The 21,538-nt window shown below is 41.8% G+C and overlaps 1 protein-coding gene across 1 annotated transcript in view; it reads left to right on the forward strand.

Moving 5' to 3' along the window:
* The first annotated feature begins 20,424 nt into the window (after positions 1-20,424).
* Positions 20,425-21,538, forward strand: part of LOC136885715 (asparagine synthetase domain-containing protein 1) — a 141,715-nt gene continuing 140,601 nt past the window's right edge. Inside the window, exon 1 of the mRNA XM_067158442.2 lies at positions 20,425-20,702. Within this exon, the coding sequence (XP_067014543.2) occupies positions 20,637-20,702 (66 nt within the window). The 5' untranslated portion in view covers positions 20,425-20,636. The remainder of the gene's footprint in view (positions 20,703-21,538) is intronic.

Raw genomic sequence — 21,538 nt, forward strand, 5'->3', positions numbered from 1 at the left:
TACGGTACTGCCTAACAGTCCTACTTTTAAGACCTTCCTTTCTATCACATTTATTTTTAACTACCACAAAAACAGCTTCATGATCACTAATACCATCTATTACTTCAGTTTCCCTATAGAGCTCATCTGGTTTTATCAGCATGACATCCAGGATATTTTTCCCTCTGGTTGGTTCCATCACTTTCTGAATCAGCTGTCTTTCCCATATTAACTTATTTGCCATTTGTTGGTCATGCTTCCTGTCGTTCGCATTTCCATTCCAATTGACATCTGGCAAATTCAGATCTCCCGCTACAATCACATTTTTTTCCACGTCGTTTCCCACATAGGTGACTATCCTATCAAATAATTCCGAATCCGCGTCAGTGCTACCCTTTCACGATCTGTACACTCCAAATATATCAAGTTGCCTATTATCTTTAGAAATGAGCCTTACACGTAGAATTTCATGTGTCTCATCTTTAACTTTTTCGTAGCTTACAAATTCTCGTATAGATCGTGTCGTTTTTGATACACCTATCACCTTCTTTATATAGTTCGCTTTCACCTTTTCCAAGGTTGATAAGTTCCTCGTTGTTAAATGTGTCCAGATAATTTCAATTCCATAAGTCATTATTGGAAGAATTTTTACTCTGAATAGCAACATTACTGTCTCCAGACTAAGTGATCTAATGTCTTTTATTTCATGCATTGCCATCATTGCTTGAGTTGCCTTTTCTGTGACATGTTTTGTGAAACAATATGCGCTCGATTGCAGGGTGATGCCTAAATATTTGAAGTCTGATACTATCTTTAATTTTTTATCCCGAATGAAGGTCTCTGCTGAGGCGGGTACTCTCCTTCCTTTCCTGAACACCATGGTGTCTGTTTTTGAGATGTTTATGAACAGCTTGTTTTCGGAGCACCGGTTTTGGACGTCATTTACAGTTTCCTGTAATTTTTTTATGTCTCTTGAGCCAATTACAATATCATCGGCATACGCGCAAGAAAATACTCCCTCCTTTTGGGTAATTCTTAGGATATCTGCGGTTGCAACTATAAACAGCAAAGGACTCATTAGGTCACCCTGTAGGACCCCGTTTGATTGAGCTATTGGATCTGATAGAGTGAGGTTATCCGAAACTCGTACTTCGTTCTATTGCAGTATTGATGTGATGAGATGGGTCCATATGTTGTTCGTGCCTAGCATCTCCTCAAGCTTGTCTATCACTAGCTTCCTGTTTATCAGGTCAAAAGCTTTAGTAAAATCTATGAGATGGTGTAATATTTTCCGTTGTCTTCTAAGGCTTCCCAGATTTGGTTTAGCAGGAGTTCAATAGCGTTTAGGGTAGATCGTCCCTTCCTAAAACCAAATTGGTTCTCTGGCAGATGCTCATTTATTTCCTCATTTATTTTTCCTGTTATAATTTTGGTGAATATTTTGAAGGGGCAGTTTTCCAGTGCTATGCCTCTGTACTTATTGGGATCTCTTGGGTCTCCTTTGCCTTTATATAGAACTTTTACAATTGACTTTCTCCACTGGTCGGGAATGGGAGCAGTTTCTATACATTTGTTATATAATTTTGTCCATATAGGGGCTAGCAGGTGTGCAGTGTCTTTTACATATTCATTATAGATCCCGTCCGGACCTGCGGCTTTCTTGTTTTTGGTGCTGTCTATAGCGGTTATAGTTTCCTCTATGGTCAGGAGTACCCAGTCTAATTGTATATGTGGAGTAGTGGTAAGTAGATCTTTTCTGGGGTGCGCTGGACCTTCGATGTTGAGAATCTTACTAAAGTGTGATTCCCAGATTTCCATGTCTATGTAATGCGTCTGTTGTTGTTTCTTTGGGTGTAGGGCTATGAACGGATTTTTCTTGGCTTCCTCTGCTAGCTTCTTGCTCTCCGATTCTAAGTAGGCGCGTTTCTTTTCTTTCAGTGTTCTTTTGTAGAGTTTCCTCCTCTCATTGTATATGTATATTAGACTTTGATTATTCAAGTTCTGCCTTAACTGTTGCAATTTATCTAGGGTCTCCCTCCTCAGCCTATAGCACTCACTATCAAACCATATCTTTGTTCTTCTTGTGGCCCGCGGAATGGCGGCCTTTTGTAGGATTTCTTCTATTATTCCTGTTGCATCATCCAATCTTGAATTATATATTAATGTGTCTAGATGTGTAGTTGAATCTAGCATATCTTTAACTTTCTCAACATCTATTTTCCTTGAAAGGGGGAGAATTATCTTTTTCTGTCGTTTTTCCCACTCCCATTGGATACGTATTTCAATTGGTAAGTGTTTCCTAATCACGGCTTGGTTTGTTGTCCATATTGTAGTCATGATGCCTGTTATTGGTCCTTTCGTAAGTGCAATATCTATTGTGCTCTTTCCATTATGTTAGATGTATGTAGGGATAGTGGGGTTGTTTAGCAGGATGAAACCTTCTTCTTCCAGTTTCTCGAGGACTAGCTTTGCTTTGTAATTCGGAATATCCAGTCTGCAGTTAAGGTCACCTGCTATAATTATTGGTTTATCTTGCTTGCTCTGACTGATCATTTGGCCTAGCTCGTCCATTATGTCGATCGCTGTTATGCTCGGTTGGCAGTAAGCGGCTATAATTACGTCAGTCAATAAAATTACCGCAGGATCAAGAGAATTTAACAAACTCACTAATTCATTTTTCTTATTTAGTATGCTCCTAGAATTCCATTGCAATAACCGCATGTTTTACTTGGAAGTAGTGGAATGTCCCAATAAAAGTAGAACCTCATCATGTAATGACTTTAACAGATGCTTCCATTGGGCGTTTTGTCCCATGTGTTCCATTAAATCTTCAATTGTTTTACAGACGTTTCGACATTTTTCATTAGAATTAACATTTGAATTACAATCTCAAGCCATGACAGAGGGAGATGCTGATATTTGTGCGTGGGGATCCGAAGGTTGCCCTTGGTGACTTGACTTCCGTGATGTAGATGCAGGCTCGTTAGGAGTAGCAGGTATCAAACGCACTACTGGAGTGCCAGAATGTTCTGGAAACGTCTTCGGATTACTTATCAAATTCAGATATGATGCCCTGTCATAACCTGGTTTAACGGGTGGGCGGGGAGGGTTACTAACCACCATAGTAAATTTACGCTTTCGAGGGAGAGTTTCTTCCGATTGGGAAGGTCTATTGTGTAAAGGAGGGAAATGTTGTGGCATCATAAGGGGGTTGGATATGGACTCTAATGGGGCAAAATAGTTTTTTACTTCTAAATATGATTTGTTTTCAACACTCATAATGCGTTTGATTTCTTTCTGTTGTTTGTGGATTTCACAACGTTCAGCCCCCGCGGGATGATTTTCGGCACAATTAGCGCATTTAACTAGTTGGTGAGTGCAATCTTCGGTAGAGTGATTAAGGGAACATTTTCCACATCTCGGCCCCCTGGAACGACAATTAGTAGCGGTATGTCCATACCGCTGACATCGTTTGCATAATAAAGGAGAGAATATAAAGGCCTGAACCTCTAAAATGACCTTAAAAATGGACACAGTTTTCGGAAGTTGTTGACTTTCAAATACTACCTTCACAGTACCTGTAGGGATGTATTCAGTTTTTCCCTCTTTGGATGATCGTCTATTTAGACGTTGTACTTTCACTACAGGATATGGCGATTCTAAATAGGTGAGAATGTCGGATTTGGAAATAGTAGTGTCTACTCCCCGTACTACCCCTACTCGATGAATATTCGAAGACGGAATAAAGGCTTTCAATTTCTTTTCCTTAAGAATGTGATGAGAGAGAAAGGCGTTTGCAGCCTTACTAGACATGAAAGTAATTTGGATCCTATTTCTTCCCTTCCTATGGATGGCCTTGACTTCACCAATTTGCCTCTCATAGAAAATCCGACCCAGAGTCATAGGGTGAATATGTCCTATTTTATTTTGAGATTCGGTCGATTCTACATATACTATGTAGGGGCCAAGATGAGTGTTAGAATATGTAGATACAGGAACGTGCTGGCGCTGATCCATGTCACGTATTGTATCTTGAGAACTGTCTCGTTGGGTATCAGTATTACTAGCGTCCATGTGTAAGTCCTCACTCATGGCATCATTGCCAATATCAGGAGGTCTTCCTAAAGGGCCACCGCCACTATCTACTGCACCTGTCCAGGGCTCCAGTGCATAACAATTTATATTAATTGGCTTATAAAGTGGCTGTAAGGATTTATTCGACGAGACCCTTGGACATTCCCTGGAATCGAAAGCCATCACCCCTACTTGAGTTTCCTTCGGCTGGCTCAAGAGCTTGGGTTCGTGGTATGTCCGGAAGGGGGCTTAAACTATTTAATTCTAAGTAAGGGGAAAGAGTCTCGGATTAACAGAGGAATACGAACACATTACTAATGAGAAGGAATACCGTCTATTTTGCAAAAGCACTTTTAATTAACTAAGGAAAACACTTGAAATTTCATTACATACAGATATGCCGAAATATTTATTAACACACTACACTAATTATTAATCAGGTCTGAGCTTGAATGTCCTTTTCTGTCCTTTTCTCAGACCGGCATTTGTCATTTCATAACCTTCGAATCATTAAACACACTGAAAAGGGGGTCCCCTTTGAATTATCTAATACACGAAAATCTTATTATATTAAGCATTTTACACATATGTTATTTACAGGGGCATATCTTCTTATGGCACGAGTTGTATCGCCCAATTTATTCGTATCATGTTAATTGAGTTTGTTAAAATTCTTAAGTACCCTTCGAAATACATGATAGCTATGTCACATTCTCTATACTAATGACCTCGTCTGATTTATCACACGGAGTATTTACCCCTTATAACGCCTGTTTCATAGGGATTTACCTAGGCGTTAATACAACAAGTGACATTTCATTTCAACGGCGTTCCTAAAAACAACAGGCATATCACCAATAACCAATAAATTGCATCACTTAACGTATAATACACACACTGGAAGAAATAACATAACACCTTGCATTTGCTTCTCCATGCCAGAGAGAAGAAAAAAAACAACAACAATAACACAGGATCTTGGTACAGCTCCGATTTGTTACCACATATGGGTAACAGTTTCCTTCGAACCCTGGAGCCTCGAGCGCAGGACTTCCATGATTTGTTTCCACATGCGGGCAACAGTTTCCTTCGAACCCTGGAGCCTCGAGCCCAGGACTTCCATATGTGGGGTGTACAAAACAAAACCTGAAACCCTATCCCGGTTTTTATTTTAATAATAATAACAAAGGTGGAAGGAGTTCATACATTTGTCATACCTAAGATATGAGCGACGGTGTCTTTATCTTGAATTGTGCATGTTTCGTTCTACTATGGAAAGAAGAGAGGGCTGAAACATCCCTTTTCATACAGCGGTTAGCGAGCTCCTTTCATTCCCCCAGGCCATAAACCTGTCAAACAGTTCGGCTCGCCTATCTTTTATTTTCTTTTTCTTCACCCACAGAGCAAGGCTATCCACTTACTTGCTATATTCAAATACTCGTATTATCGCAAAAAAAACTTTCTTTATTCGATTCATTGGCGCTCTCAGCGCATCACCCTACATATGCCCTCAGCCATCTTATCCCTGTGCCGGCATTTTTTTCACTGTCCAAATGTCTCTTCTACCGGAGAACACATATATGTACACACCACTGTACTTTCAAACTTACGAACTCACAAATCACGTACCGTCCCTTCTCCCCTCATATCCCGAAAACAGTGCACATTTAACCAGAGGACTCTAGCCTTCAGAATAAAAATAAAATACAATAAAAATAATTCATGGTTACTCGCGTCTATGAAATTCAAGTACAACCCACACTTTGTTTACTGCCGTCTTGTAGTATGCCGCCTTAATATATATATATATATATACAGGAGGAACTTCTATCATCAGGTGACGTATCATCCTAAATAACTAATCAGGAAATTTGTGAGGATTCGTAGCAATTAAACTCAGCCTTGGACGATCGGATCACCTAATGAAACTTTATTCCCGTTATTTACATCACGTCACCTGTAAATTATACTAGGGCCTTATTAATTACCATGCATTATATCCCCTAATTAATGAAATGAGTGGCTCCGGCCACGAAGAAAATCTCACAGGAAAATCTTATCAACTATAATCCCTGAAACCTGCGTTATACTCAAATGATACTCAAGGTATTTACATGCAAGTGAGTTTTATTTCCCTACAAGTGACCAGCTATCAAGATAAATGAAAGAGTACTTATCACTTCTGCGGCTCGCTACCCTCAGGGAGTACATCCATCAGCTTAGGCGGTCATCGGGGCGTTGATATCTGCAGGGTTGTCCAGGGTCCTCATCTGCCGGTTCGTCCGCATGCCGTTTGGATCCTCAGATGTCGTTGGAAGGTCCAGAGTATACCTGACGTGCTGAAGTGACTATACAGCCGACCTCTCACCAGCCCTGAAGTTCTCGTAGGTCAAACATGCAATGAGGAAGGATTAATGCGTAATAAATGCACTAAGTGTGTCGTGCATTTTAAATCTGTCTCGGCTAAAGATACTCATGTGTATATTCAAGTATCCTAGCCCTAGATTATTAGTCTGTCCTGCAGCTCGACACCATTGCCTTCCCTTGCACACACTAGTTCTCCATAAATACTGTAGTTGACTCTAGGAGTACCACGCACTAGACGGACGCACTCACAGGGTTTGAACATACGTGTTACTATATCTTTTTATATCGGTCATCAATCGACCCACTCCACTTCAATAATATTTAATCCAATGTGCAACTCACTGCGTTAGAGCGAATACGGCGGACACTGCCCGGTCTATAAACCAATGGCTGAATGCCAATCACTGATGTCGTCGGTTCGAATCTCACTGCAACACTGTGATCGAACTATATTTGAACACCACGCGCCTCTCTGACACGCAATCCGAATTTAAAAAAATTTCACATCCAGCTCATTACAGGCTGTATTAGAAGCATGATCAATATCTGGCTTGCACCGCACTGTCACTCACTATATGTTATCATTAACTATTACATATCACTGTTCGATGAGGAATTTCCACAATGTAAAACACTAACTGCTCACTCACGAAAAGACCTGTCGATTACACCGAAGGCACAGAATATACTGGGGTACCATGGTCTCTTGCCTCTCGCCTATATGGTGGAACGAATTATTTCTGGAGGGGGAATCAGTCCACGCCCCCTTGTCACACCTCACTCCGCTGGCAGGTGTATTTACACTTTGAATTTAGTATCAAATTAAAGCTTGTACATTCCGCTTTCCGTGGATCATTTTTCATTGCGAATTTTTCACGGGCTCGCCTGTAATTATGAAAGCGTCATTACCAATTTAAAGTAGGTGGAGCTTGACTCCGGGGATTTTTTAGTTTTCCTGGTCCTGTCAGAGCCGGGCATCTGGTCTTTCTCACTTCAAGATATTCGCTACATGCGCATTTCCCATTAATCTTATCATGTAGAATGGTTCTCTACATGATAAATCCACATAAAATCCCCTCATTTATTGAAGCTGTAACTCGAAATTATCTATCAAGCATTTCCGAGTAATTACTATTGATAGCCTCGAAACAGTTGAAAGCTATACATTGGTACCACCAGATATTTAGGGGAATACGTGGGGTGATATCGTCTAGAATGTTGGGACGACTTCCTTGAGGCCGCTTCGTGACCTCACCTCTCAGTCATGTGACATCCCGCTTCCCCCAGCTCTCTCGCTCAGAGAGAGAAAGAATTCCACTTACGGGCGCCTGTACTCCCTGTTTTCTCAATTACGCGCAACGAGAGGAGAGGCGCGTGACTCTACGGGGGGCGGCTCGCATCCCGGAACCGTCAAGATTATCCCCGTTCGGCGGCTATTTAACGTAGAACCGCGCGGAAAACGGCATATTCTTTCCACAGGATGTCTCCATATACGTATGACGAGGTCATGAACGGTCACATCCCTCCCCCACTTGGGTTAAGAAAACTCACGACAATGAGGAGGGATTTTTCTTATAAATCAAATGCATTATCATGACCCTTTCACTTGACTATGTCGGAGGATAACATTCTCCAACCTCAATTCATATCCGATCATAAGGATGCGCATGCAATCTTGAGTCATCATATTCCGTCTTTCCGCGCAATCTATACAATCATCCTCATCTGAATAACCCCCGTCACCCTCTGTATCTCGATCATCTTCTTCCATCAGCACACAGTTGACATCATCACCCTCTTCTTCCTGTTCATGGTCATCTTCAACGTCGGCTTCATCTTCTTCCTCATCTTCTTCTCCCGATGGTTCTCCATCACCATGATCATCCGGGTTTCCTGCTGGTAGCTGTCCGGGCGCGTGATATAACTTCAGATTTCCCGCATTGTATATGGATTCACTGGTGCCATCCATTGACTGAACCTTATATGAATTGTTCTCTAAACTCTGAATTACTCTATAAGGTCCAATGTATAGTTCTGCGAACTTATGGTAAAATTTACGTGTTGGGTCTGAACTAATGGGACGCTTTACCAACACGAGCTCTCCCACACGTAATGCTCGGTGAAACCTCCTATTCCGGTGTCTTCGCATTCGTTTGTCTGCCTGCTTTCTGAGAGACTCCAAGGTATCTCGTACTCTTAATTCCGCTGAAAGCCTCGGATCCTCTGGACATGGTACAATGTTCTTCCAGGGCCTTTCAGGATGCTCATTAAAATGTACAACACTAGGAATCTGCCCCTTTGATTCGTGGACTGTGGAGTTGATGCATTCCATGATAATCGGAACAACATCTACCCACCGCCAGTGTTGCCTTGGGCAATATATCCTACAGAATTTACTGATTTCCCGCATAATTCTTTCTGCTGGGTTGGATTCTGGGTGTCTGATTGAACTCATGACGTGATGGATTCCCATTTGCTCCATCGGACGGCGAAATGCAATAGACGTGAATTGGGGTCCATGATCGGTTAGCAATCGTTCTGGTTGGCCCATTTTCGGAATGATTTTATTCCTGATCTGAGTAATAACTGCACGGGTATTCGCTTTTTGCACCGGGCATAGAACCACAAATTTAGTAAATACATCCATACAGACCAAGATGTATTGGAGTCCTCTGGTCGCCTTGGGAAGGGGACCGTAAAAATCCATCGAAAACAACTCACGTGGCTTCTCAGGTATTATTGGCTTCGGTGGTTGTTTGAGCAAGTATGCGTTTGGTTTAATCCGCTGACAGGTATCGCAAGTCATCAGAACTGTGCGCGTTATTCTCCTCATCCGAGGCCATGTGAAGGTCTCCCTAAGTGTGGCCATGACCTTATCAACTCCTCCATGCCCTACGGAATGATGCGCAAGCCATATTAAATCCACTTGGAGAGCAGGTGGAACGACTACTCTAAGACGCGTGTGAGCGTCGTCCACATATTTGTACAAGACTCCGTTTAGGAAATTGTAATTTGGAGCGCGTTTCTCAGCATCTTGATATTCAGGCGTTCCTGGCTGTAATTCTTTGCGAAGGAAACGGATCATACGACGGGTTTCAGGCCAGCTTTCCTGTTCTTCCGAAATTTGCCTCAATCTGTCAAGAATCTCTTGATCACCTTCTACAAGCTGTAATTGATGCACGGCCTCCATTTCAGAATCCGGGTTTCTGCTAAGCGCGTCGGCGACTACATTCTCCTTACCCGCGCAATGCTCCACCTCCAAATCAAATTGTTGTACAAATAAGGCCCAACGGTTTACTCTTTCGGACGACATAGTGGACTTAAGCATGAATGTTAGAGCTCGATGGTCTGTACGCAGAAGTATGGGGAACCCATAGATATACTTCCGCCAATGGCTGAGTGCTGTGACAATAGCAAGCATCTCAAGCTCAGTTACGGTGTAATGACGTTCATGTTCACGCAGCTTGCGGCTCATGAGAGCCAAGTAATTTATCGGTGGCACAGCACCCTTCCTCTCTTGATAGAGCACGGCGCCGACCCCAATCATAGACGCGTCCGTTTGGATGACAAATTTCTGACTGAAGTCAGGATATCCCAATTTCACGCTCCGGCTCATTAGTTCCTTTGTCTTACTGAAAGCTTCTTCACACGTGGCATCCCACTTCCATCTGTTATTTTTCTTTAGCAAGTCTTGTAATGGCGCAACGGTGGTGGTATATGCAGGACAATGGTCTGCAAAAAACCCACATAGACCTAAAAATTGTCGGACGTGCTTGACCCTCGTGGGTTTCGGAAAATCCTGAATCGCCTTTATTTTCGTCGGATTTGGAGAAACACCCCCTGCATCGATTACATGTCCAGGAAAAGGATGCTGCGCTGGTAGAAGTGTGATTTCTCAAAGTTAATTTTGAAGTTGTTCCGACTCAGATCCTCTAGAACAAGACGCAAGTGTTCCAGATGTTCTTCTAACGTTTGCGTAGCGATCAAAATATCATCCACATAACGGACCGTTATTTGTTTGACTTTATCACTCAAGTTTCTATCGAGTGCTCTGATTAAGGCTGACCCAGCATTCTTAATTCCAAATGGCTAGCGCTTATATACATAAGTCTGCTGATCAAACAGGAACCGCGTCAAGACCTTAGACTCACTGGTTAGTTCCACGTGGTGATAAGAAGATCGATATTTGCATATTCTGAAATTTCTTTAAAATGTCTTTGATATTCGGTGCCCTATCATACTCCGGCACGAGGCGTTCGTTAATGGCCCTAGCGTCCAGACACACCCTCAGAGGTCCATTAGGTTTAGCTACAACGACTAACGGTTTAAAAATGGCGTTGGAGGCTTGGATATGATATCATGATCTTCCATTTCTTTAATGAGCGCGCGCACCTTCGCGTGATGTTTCTCTGGAATAGGATAAGGGTTTTTCTTGAATGGTTCCCAGCTAGTCACCACCAGATTATATTTGTAATTCAAAATTTTCCCAGGTTGTGAGCCGAAAACATTTCTATGCGTTTCTAGGATTCCCTTCAATTTATGTTTGTCATTTTCATTGATTTTAGCCTCATCCAATTTAATCTGCAATACGTCTTCAAACCGAGGTTCTTCTCCTTCGTCTTCTTTCTCCAAATCAACAACCATCATCTCGAATTTCTCCCTGATTTCTTCCATCATTTGAGCGTTCCAATTCGGAAATTCTCTAGGCCTATCTTCTTCGCTATGGAGTACCTGCGTTGTCCAGATCCTTTCTCCGTCTTCTGTTTCTGGCCTATCATTTAACCGGACATCCTCGCGGCTCATATTGATGCAAAATTTGACATGATTTTGATCCATGTCGATAACCGTTCTATACTCACGCAGAAGATCTGCACCCACAATCACGTTGTATTCCATCTTGTCTAGAACCATGAATGGATGTGCGAGCGTCGCGTTACCTATCTGTAGGTCTAGATATACTTGCGTATCGCATACCGTCGTGCGATCCGGAATGATGCCCCGCACCTTTACCTTAGCTACTGGTAAAGTAGGAATTTTAAATTTTGATTGGATCTCTCTGACAAAATTTCTCGACACCACGCTCACGCTGGCTCCGGTATCCACTAAACAACGTACGCGGAGTCCGTGGACACGTATGTAAATCACCGGTAATTCTCTAACTATCTTTTTACTGCATGGATTTGGGTCTTCTATCAGGTCCTCTGGTTGCTTCACCCAGGTATCAACGGTAACGATGGTCCATTCTAATTCGTTTTGGTGGTTGTTGGTATGGGGAAAAACTATCTCCTCGATACCTAGTTCATCTTTTTTTACGGCTCCACCCCCAGCATGATATTCGTTCGCGTGAGGGTTGAGTCGATTCTCGGAATCTTGTCTACGTTGGGCCTGAAGCTGAAGACTTTCCGCCCCTCTACTTTCTTCCATCGCGGCCATCTCTTGAATTGGTCCTTGCCATTTGTCATTCATAACAGGTTGATTTCTGAGGTGTTCAACGTATCTCCGAGACTCAGCCTGACGATCCCGTATGTGGCTGTCCGAACCTCTAGATCTTTCCCATGGCCGTCCTCCATCACTTCTCCATTCCGTGTACGGTCTTCGATAACGATCGACTTGATTGTGTCCGAATCCATTTCTTCTTTCGTAAGGTCTTCTGTGTTCGTAATTTCGAGAACCCCATCTGTCACGATACCGTTCTCTTGGTCTATTCCACTTTGAAGTATTCCTATCTTCTGTCCTCGGTGCCGAGTACATTTCTCTCCTTTCTTCTCTACTAGTCCCCTGATGTCTGAGCTGAGGCGTTCCTCCTTCTCGATTTGTATTGACTGTGTGGATAGCCTCATGGTGCCTCTGTCGAACGTATCCCCCGTTAGTTGTTTGGTCGAGCTGCCGCAAAACATGTTCAGCCTCGACCGCTGTCCTAACATTAGCAGAGATAAGTAATTTCTGCACCTCTAGTGGTAGCTGCTTCCCTATCGCGGCCACCAATTCCGTTTCTGTTGGGGGACTATCCAGCTCTTTCATCCTCAGGAGCTGGTGCACAAAGTATTCACAAAATCGTGTCTGCCCCGTGGCCGAATACCGCCGAGAATACAATTCCAGGCGTAGATTTTGTTGAGTCTCAATCGACCAATATTTCTCAAGGAATCGACTCCTAAATTCCTCGTAACTCCCGAAGCAATATTTGAACGCCTTGAACCAAATGAGAGGCTGTTCTACTAGATACTTCTCCACCATTCTTAGGCGCTTATCTGCTGGAATATTGTGATCAAGAAAGTATTGATCCATTTCAGAAAGGAACCCTCTTGGTGTCATGTGAACGTTCGAGCCGAACTTCTTTGGTTCATCATAACTCATGCGAAGAAAGTTATAAATTGGCACTGAGCTACAATCCTGTGGTGCCGAATTACGCCCGGGTGGAATACGCATGGGATTCGTTTCATTTATCTGTGAAGAATCCTCCATTTTATCTGGTTCGGTGCGATTTCCGATAACATCGTGTTCACCTTTCTCTGGCTTCTTTAAGGCGGATTTTAACAGTCCATCTCCTCGAGACTCTTGAGATTTAAGGTTCTCGACTTCCTCTTGTAACTCCAGTATTAATTTGTCGTGGACATCAGCCTTAATACTAGCTTTATGAACCTTCAATTCGAATCTATCAACCTTGTCCTTCGTCTCCTTCAACTTGCTTTGAATTTCCCGTTGTTTTCCCTCGACGTCGGTTTTCAGTTCAACTTTCACAAGGTCCACCTGTTGGTCGAGGTACTCCCTACATTTCGCCTCCGTACTGTCTGTGACCGCTATCAGTTGTGCCTCAATATCTTGGGATTTCACGGACAATTCTTCAACTTGAGTTCGTAAATTTACGACCTCTTCCGTTCCGGTATTAATCTTTGCTTCCAACCTATCAATTTTACTTTCCTGAGCGGTAAATTTTTCATCAACTTCTTTTATTTGTCCCTCCAGACGGATACTTGTTTGATCTAATTTTTGTGTCAAAGAATCTATATGAGCAGTTAAGTCATTAACACGGGAAGTGAAATGGTCTTTAAGTTCTGTGGCCTGGGCCTTACATGATGCCTCGTATCTCTCTAAGCGTTCAGTGAGTTGCCGAACCTGACTGGTCTGTTGGTTCAAACATTGGTCTAACTTACTAAGCTGCTCTTTAGTCTCAGCGTCCGCTTGCTCCTGTCTAGCAAAACGTTCCCCGAGCCTGTCACTATCGGCCCTAATCTGCTCCTTCAAGAGTCCCGCTTGTCTCTCACTATCGATCCTGATCTGCTCCTTCTGTTCGGCCAATAGACTGGCCATCATCGCCTTAATGTCCTCTACATTCATACTGACACTTATTTGTGGAGAACGTGTACCCCCTGAATCGAGCGGACCGCAGTATACTCAATTAACATGATTTATTTTCCTAAAGTTAGGCAGGTGTGTTCATTTTTGAAACACGTAATTTGCCTTATACCAAATTTAGCTTCACAACAGCTACGTCACACCTCCTAATAACTGCAAGTGTTTCCTTAGTATGCCCATACATCATTCGTAAATATTTTCCCGGAACTCACTACAAATAACTTTCTGTAGCCCTTTATCAAATTACATGTCACCCGAATTCATGACCTAAATGGGCTCGGCAATCTACCTATACCAGACACCTGGTATATTCGATAAACATTGGATGCCGTCAGCTTCAAGATGTACAAGTTGCACTAGCAGTCAGTTGTCCGTCTATGAGCTGACAACATTTCACTGTTTATTTTAGGAAATATAAGAGTCATGGGGTGAGGCTCCCTCTCTTACTCACGGTATCTAATATTTAAAATAGGACGTATTCCCTAAGTTACCAAGGCCTGCTACTAATGCATCGCCTCAGGCACAAACCCGTAACCAGCAGAATTTGAAGAATTCTGCCCGATCACTTTGTCCTCACTAACGGGAAAGACATTGTATTGTCTCTCTGAAGTTTCACCATTTTGTAACTTCATCGGGTCTGCCATGATCATGAGTGACCATCGTGCACGTTACCACTTAATCTGGTTACACGATTTTACCAATTTTTCTCCGTATCTTTATTAAATATAATCTATTCCAATCACTCATTTACATATCATTACGTGTGATAAAACTGTCTACGGAAATGACCTAAGCACTCCGCCCAACACATCATTCATACTAGTTACTGTATTCACACGTTCTGACTTCATCTCGTATTCCTCATTACTACTAAATTCAACATTCGGATACATTCGGTATTTCTAATCCTTTAGTTCTCACCATACACCTTTGGTACTACTAAGTTTACCAGGTACTCCTTTTTATAGTAGTGGTGTTCGAACTAAGCCACATGTTCGGAGATGAACTTGTGCTCTGGAATACGGTTATATATTTTGCCACTAAACTACCATATTAATGCCTGAACGTTGGCCGATATTTTGTACGCCCCTAACGTCGGCCACTATTTGTACGGCCCTTACGTTGCGCGCCATTTGTATGCACCTGTCCAGGGCTCCAGTGCATAACAATTTATATTAATTGGCTTATAAAGTGGCTGTAAGGATTTATTCGACGAGACCCTTGGACATTCCCTGGAATCGAAAGCCATCACCCCTACTTGAGTTTCCTTCGGCTGGCTCAAGAGCTTGGGTTCGTGGTATGTCCGGAAGGGGGCTTAAACTATTTAATTCTAAGTAAGGGGAAAGAGTCTCGGATTATCAGAGGAATACGAACACATTACTAATGAGAAGGAATACCGTCTATTTTGCAAAAGCACTTTTAATTAACTAAGGAAAACACTTGAAATTTCATTACATACAGATATGCCGAAATATTTATTAACACACTACACTAATTATTAATCAGGTCTGAGCTTGAATGTCCTTTTCTGTCCTTTTCTCAGACCGGCATTTGTCATTTCATAACCTTCGAATCATTAAACATACTGAAAAGGGGGCCCCCTTTGAATTATCTAATACACGAAAATCTTATTATATTAAGCATTTTACACATATGTTATTTACAGGGGCATATCATCTTATGGCACGAGTTGTATCGCCCAATTTATTCGTATCATGTTAATTGAGTTTGTTAAAATTCTTAAGTACCCTTCGAAATACATGATAGCTATGTCACATTCTCTATACTAATGACCTCGTCTGATTTATCACACGGAGTATTTACCCCTTATAACGCCTGTTTCATAGGGATTTACCTAGGCGTTAATACAACAAGTGACATTTCATTTCAACGGCGTTCCTAAAAACAACAGGCATATCACCAATAACCAATAAATTGCATCACTTAACATATAATACACACACTGGAAGAAATAACATAACACCTTGCATTTGCTTCTCCATGCCAGAGAGAAGAAAAAACCAACAACAATAACACAGGATCTTGGTACAGCTCCGATTTGTTACCACATGTGGGTAACAGTTTCCTTCGAACCCTGGAGCCTCGAGCGCAGGACTTCCATGATTTGTTTCCACATGCGGGCAACAGTTTCCTTCGAACCCTGGAGCCTCGAGCCCAGGACTTCCATATGTGGGGTGTACAAAACAAAACCTGAAACCCTATCCCGGTTTTTATTTTAATAATAATAACAAAGGTGGAAGGAGTTCATACATTTGTCATACCTAAGATATGAGCGACGGTGTCTTTATCTTGAATTGTGCATGTTTCGTTCTACTATGGAAAGAAGAGAGGGCTGAAACATCCCTTTTCATACAGCGGTTAGCGAGCTCCTTTCATTCCCCCAGGCCATAAACCTGTCAAACAGTTCGGCTCGCCTATCTTTTATTTTCTTTTTCTTCACCCACAGAGCAAGGCTATCCACTTACTTGCTATATTCAAATACTCGTATTATCGCAAAAAAACTTTCTTTATTCGATTCATTGGCGCTCTCAGCGCATCACCCTACATATGCCCTCAGCCATCTTATCCCTGTGCCGGCATTTTTTTCACTGTCCAAATGTCTCTTCTACCGGAGAACACATATATGTACACACCACTGTACTTTCAAACTTACGAACTCACAAATCACGTACCGTCCCTTCTTCCCTCATATCCCGAAAACAGTGCACATTTAACCAGAGGACTCTAGCCTTCAGAATAAAAATAAAATACAATAAAAATAATTCATGGTTACTCGCGTCTATGAAATTCAAGTACAACCCACACTTTGTTTACTGCCGTCTTGTAGTATGCCGCCTTAATATATATATATATATATATATATACAGGAGGAACTTCTATCATCAGGTGACGTATCATCCTAAATAACTAATCAGGAAATTTGTGAGGATTCGTAGCAATTAAACTCAGCCTTGGACGATCGGATCACCTAATGAAACTTTATTCCCGTTATTTACATCACGTCACCTGTAAATTATACTAGGGCCTTATTAATTACCATGCATTATAACCCCTAATTAATGAAATGAGTGGCTCCGGCCACGAAGAAAATCTCACAGGAAAATCTTATCAACTATAATCCCTGAAACCTGCGTTATACTCAAATGATACTCAAGGTATTTACATGCAAGTGAGTTTTATTTCCCTACAAGTGACCAGCTATCAAGATAAATGAAAGAGTACTTATCACTTCTGCGGCTCGCTACCCTCAGGGAGTACATCCATCAGCTTAGGCGGTCATCGGGGCGTTGATATCTGCAGGGTTGTCCAGGGTCCTCATCTGCCGGTTCGTCCGCATGCCGTTTGGATCCTCAGATGTCGTTGGAAGGTCCAGAGTATACCTGACGTGCTGAAGTGACTATACAGCCGACCTCTCACCAGCCCTGAAGTTCTCGTAGGTCAAACATGCAATGAGGAAGGATTAATGCGTAATAAATGCACTAAGTGTGTCGTGCATTTTAAATCTGTCTCGGCTAAAGATACTCATGTGTATATTCAAGTATCCTAGCCCTAGATTATTAGTCTGTCCTGCAGCTCGACACCATTGCCTTCCCTTGCACACACTAGTTCTCCATAAATACTGTAGTTGACTCTAGGAGTACCACGCACTAGACGGACGCACTCACAGGGTTTGAACATACGTGTTACTATATCTTTTTATATCGGTCATCAATCGACCCACTCCACTTCAATAATATTTAATCCAATGTGCAACTCACTGCGTTAGAGCGAATACGGCGGACACTGCCCGGTCTATAAACCAATGGCTGAATGCCAATCACTGATGTCGTCGGTTCGAATCTCACTGCAACACTGTGATCGAACTATATTTGAACACCACGCGCCTCTCTGACACGCAATCCGAATTTAAAAAAATTTCACATCCAGCTCATTACAGGCTGTATTAGAAGCATGATCAATATCTGGCTTGCACCGCACTGTCACTCACTATATGTTATCATTAACTATTACATATCACTGTTCGATGAGGAATTTCCACAATGTAAAACACTAACTGCTCACTCACGAAAAGACCTGTCGATTACACCGAAGGCACAGAATATACTGGGGTACCATGGTCTCTTGCCTCTCGCCTATATGGTGGAACGAATTATTTCTGGAGGGGGAATCAGTCCACGCCCCCTTGTCACACCTCACTCCGCTGGCAGGTGTATTTACACTTTGAATTTAGTACCAAATTAAAGCTTGTACATTCCGCTTTCCGTGGATCATTTTTCATTGCGAATTTTTCACGGGCTCGCCTGCAATTATGAAAGCGTCATTACCAATTTAAAGTAGGTGGAGCTTGACTCCGGGGATTTTTTAGTTTTCCTGGTCCTGTCAGAGCCGGGCATCTGGTCTTTCTCACTTCAAGATATTCGCTACATGCGCATTTCCCATTAATCTTATCATGTAGAATGGTTCTCTACATGATAAATCCACATAAAATCCCCTCATTTATTGAAGCTGTAACTCGAAATTATCTATCAAGCATTTCCGAGTAATTACTATTGATAGCCTCGAAACAGTTGAAAGCTATACATTGGTACCACCAGATATTTAGGGGAATACGTGGGGTGATATCGTCTAGAATGTTGGGACGACTTCCTTGAGGCCGCTTCGTGACCTCACCTCTCAGTCATGTGACATCCCGCTTCCCCCAGCTCTCTCGCTCAGAGAGAGAAAGAATTCCACTTACGGGCGCCTGTACTCCCTGTTTTCTCAATTACGCGCAACGAGAGGAGAGGCGCGTGACTCTACGGGGGGCGGCTCGCATCCCGGAACCGTCAAGATTATCCCCGTTCGGCGGCTATTTAACGTAGAACCGCGCGGAAAACGGCATATTCTTTCCACAGGATGTCTCCATATACGTATGACGAGGTCATGAACGGTCACACTACAGACATAGTACTCCGAAAGGTGATTACACTATACTAGCACCTAAACAACTACAAGAGAAGAATTACTAGGATACAAACACAAACACAAAACACTCTACTTATCTACAGACGTAAAAAAGCCGCTGCACCAGTGACCGGAGAGAGACGTGTGCACTGCACAACAGCCGAACACCGAATGATGAAGACTTGCATATGCCAACTGTGTGAAAAGACGTGTGATCGTTACCACATCGAATTGTGTACAAAGCGAACAAAAACCATAAGTGAATACGCAAAACTAAGTATTAATAGAAATAATATTTAAATTATTTCTTTTGTTTTACTATGCACATTTGTGCGCACTTCCAATATATATATACATATACGTGGGGACTATCTGTTTTTATCAACAAAAAACGGGACGATAATCCCTAAATATGGTAAATGGGTAATAGCAAATACAGTAGAGACAATACACGACACTGAGCGAGATATCGAGGGACAGCTATTGGAGCTCACTCTAACGGATAGACCTGAACGGTACTGATTCTGTCATAAGAGCACGTGTATTTGTGTGTGAAGTTTTTGGTGTTATTTATGCGTTTTCAGTGAGTTGACATAATTAAATAGTAGCGTGTGTCATTCCTTGATATCTCCTCTCAACATGAGGGGAAAGGTATGTGCTGTGTTTGGCTGCAGTAATTACGAAGTAGAGAAAAATGCGCGCTCGTTCTTCAGGTTCCCTCGTGACAAGAACATGTAAGTAATATTGTGTTTGCATATATATTCTTCCAGTGACAGAGATTTTTATAGTACTTCATAATCTTCTGATCTGCTCGACCCATGTTTTAACGGGCTTAAAATATAATACGCATATTTTATTGTATAGTGCAGCAGTTAACCTTCAATACCGATGTGTTGTTGTAGGTGTGATCTGTGGGTTTTGAAATGTCACAGAAGCGATTTAGATAAAGTGTACAAGAAAGAAGGGACGTTACGCTTGTATAAGAATTATAAGATCTGTTCAGATCATTTCCAGGCCAGCGACTTTAAAAATCCTCGACTATACAGCCAAGGGTATGTTACATTTTTACTCTAATTGTACGTAAATATTCCTCAAAGCATCACTATCGACAACATTTTCAAACTTTTCTTTCTTTTATCCCTCTTCTCAGATTAAAGCCGGTATTTTATAGATTTTCTTTCTGTTAGTAGGCTTCATGTTAAGAGGAAAATTGTCCAGCTATTAAATGTTAATTCATTGCATCATATGTGTAAGGAATGTGCCGATATTTTTATTGACAAATGTCTTAATGTAATGATATATTGTTTTTAAACGAGGATAAAAGACAAATCCAACCATAAGATTTCAGGCACGTATGCTAAAGCTAAAAAAGTAATGCATAAATGAAAGATCAAGCCATTTCACACCTTGTTTATATGTCTAATTTCAGTCTTTGAATGATAACCTTTTAAATAATTCTTCATTCCTTTATCCAGAATTGCTTTAGCAACTTCGAAGTTAATATCTCAATACCACTTTCTTTCTAGACGTAATTTATTTATCCATTTCCGTATATACATTTCCATTGATATTTGAATTTAGCGCGATTTGTTCAGGTCAAGTCACTAGGAGCGCCACCGTCGAATTGTTTCCCATTTTAGCAAGGCGAAATCCGTAAGTGTCGTGTATTGTCTCTACTCTTATTTGGTAATAGTCCGAAACCCACCCCCCATCAGCAAGAAGATGAATCTTTCAAGAGGAAGAAGAAGATGGTGAAGGAGAAGGAGAAGAAGAAGATTTAAAAGAAAAATAAACTATAATAGACACGTGCTTGTTTGTGTTTAATGTGTCACTACAGTACAATGTCTCGTAACCTGGAGATTATGAATTGAAGAAAAGTGTGTGTCATAAATGTTAATATGTGCGGCATATTTGTTTATTTGGTCCGATGCCCTCACGATCCGATGAACGAGCGTACTATATCGGTAGGTAAAGTATTTAGTTGACAGATATGGTCCAGCAGACCCTACACGGTCAGTAATACTGACAGTACGCACCAATATTGTAGCGACATTACACGATCATTATTACTGTCAATATTTTGGTCAGTAGTAGTGCACTTGCTTACCATTGCGGTATTCTCACTTCACAAATAAAAAGTCAATAACCGTCAATACGGATTGAGATTTATAGCATGCATTTGTTGTATTCTATCAAAATGGATCGTAAATGACGGGCATGTGTAGGTATCATATTAGCATTCTGCACGAAACACAGTATTAAACGTCAACGGTGGGTTAAAGATTGGCTTAGGAAAAGAGAAGTTGTTTAGGGAAATATAGTGTAGCAGAAGTTTATGAGGACTATCTCCGAATGAGTGAGGCTACTTTTGCGAGATTACTAGGAATGGTAGAGTCTTTTCTAATAAGGCAAAATGCAAATACGCGGACCTGTTTATCGGTGGCAAAGATATTAGCGTTGACATTGAGGTATCTTGCAACTGGTAGAAAGATTTGAAGATTGAAAGTTTTCTGCTATAATGTCACCAGTTTCCATCAGTACAGCAGTTATGGAAACATGTGAAATATTGTGCTACCGGTACGGTTATTCTGGCAGCGTTTCATATAGCTCAATAAACTTTGCAATAGGCCTACTTGGCAGTTTCACAAGCACGTCTACTGGGCCTTGGTGAGGGCATTAGTACAGCCCGTAGACCCCCACCACTCTACAGTACTGACGCCCACAGATTAGGAAATCCGGATCTGCTTCAGTACTGGCTGTCATTTCATCATTCCAGTCCACACACGATCAGTATTACTGT

Source organism: Anabrus simplex, chromosome 1, assembly GCF_040414725.1.
Source record: "Anabrus simplex isolate iqAnaSimp1 chromosome 1, ASM4041472v1, whole genome shotgun sequence".
Taxonomy (NCBI): domain Eukaryota; kingdom Metazoa; phylum Arthropoda; class Insecta; order Orthoptera; family Tettigoniidae; genus Anabrus; species Anabrus simplex.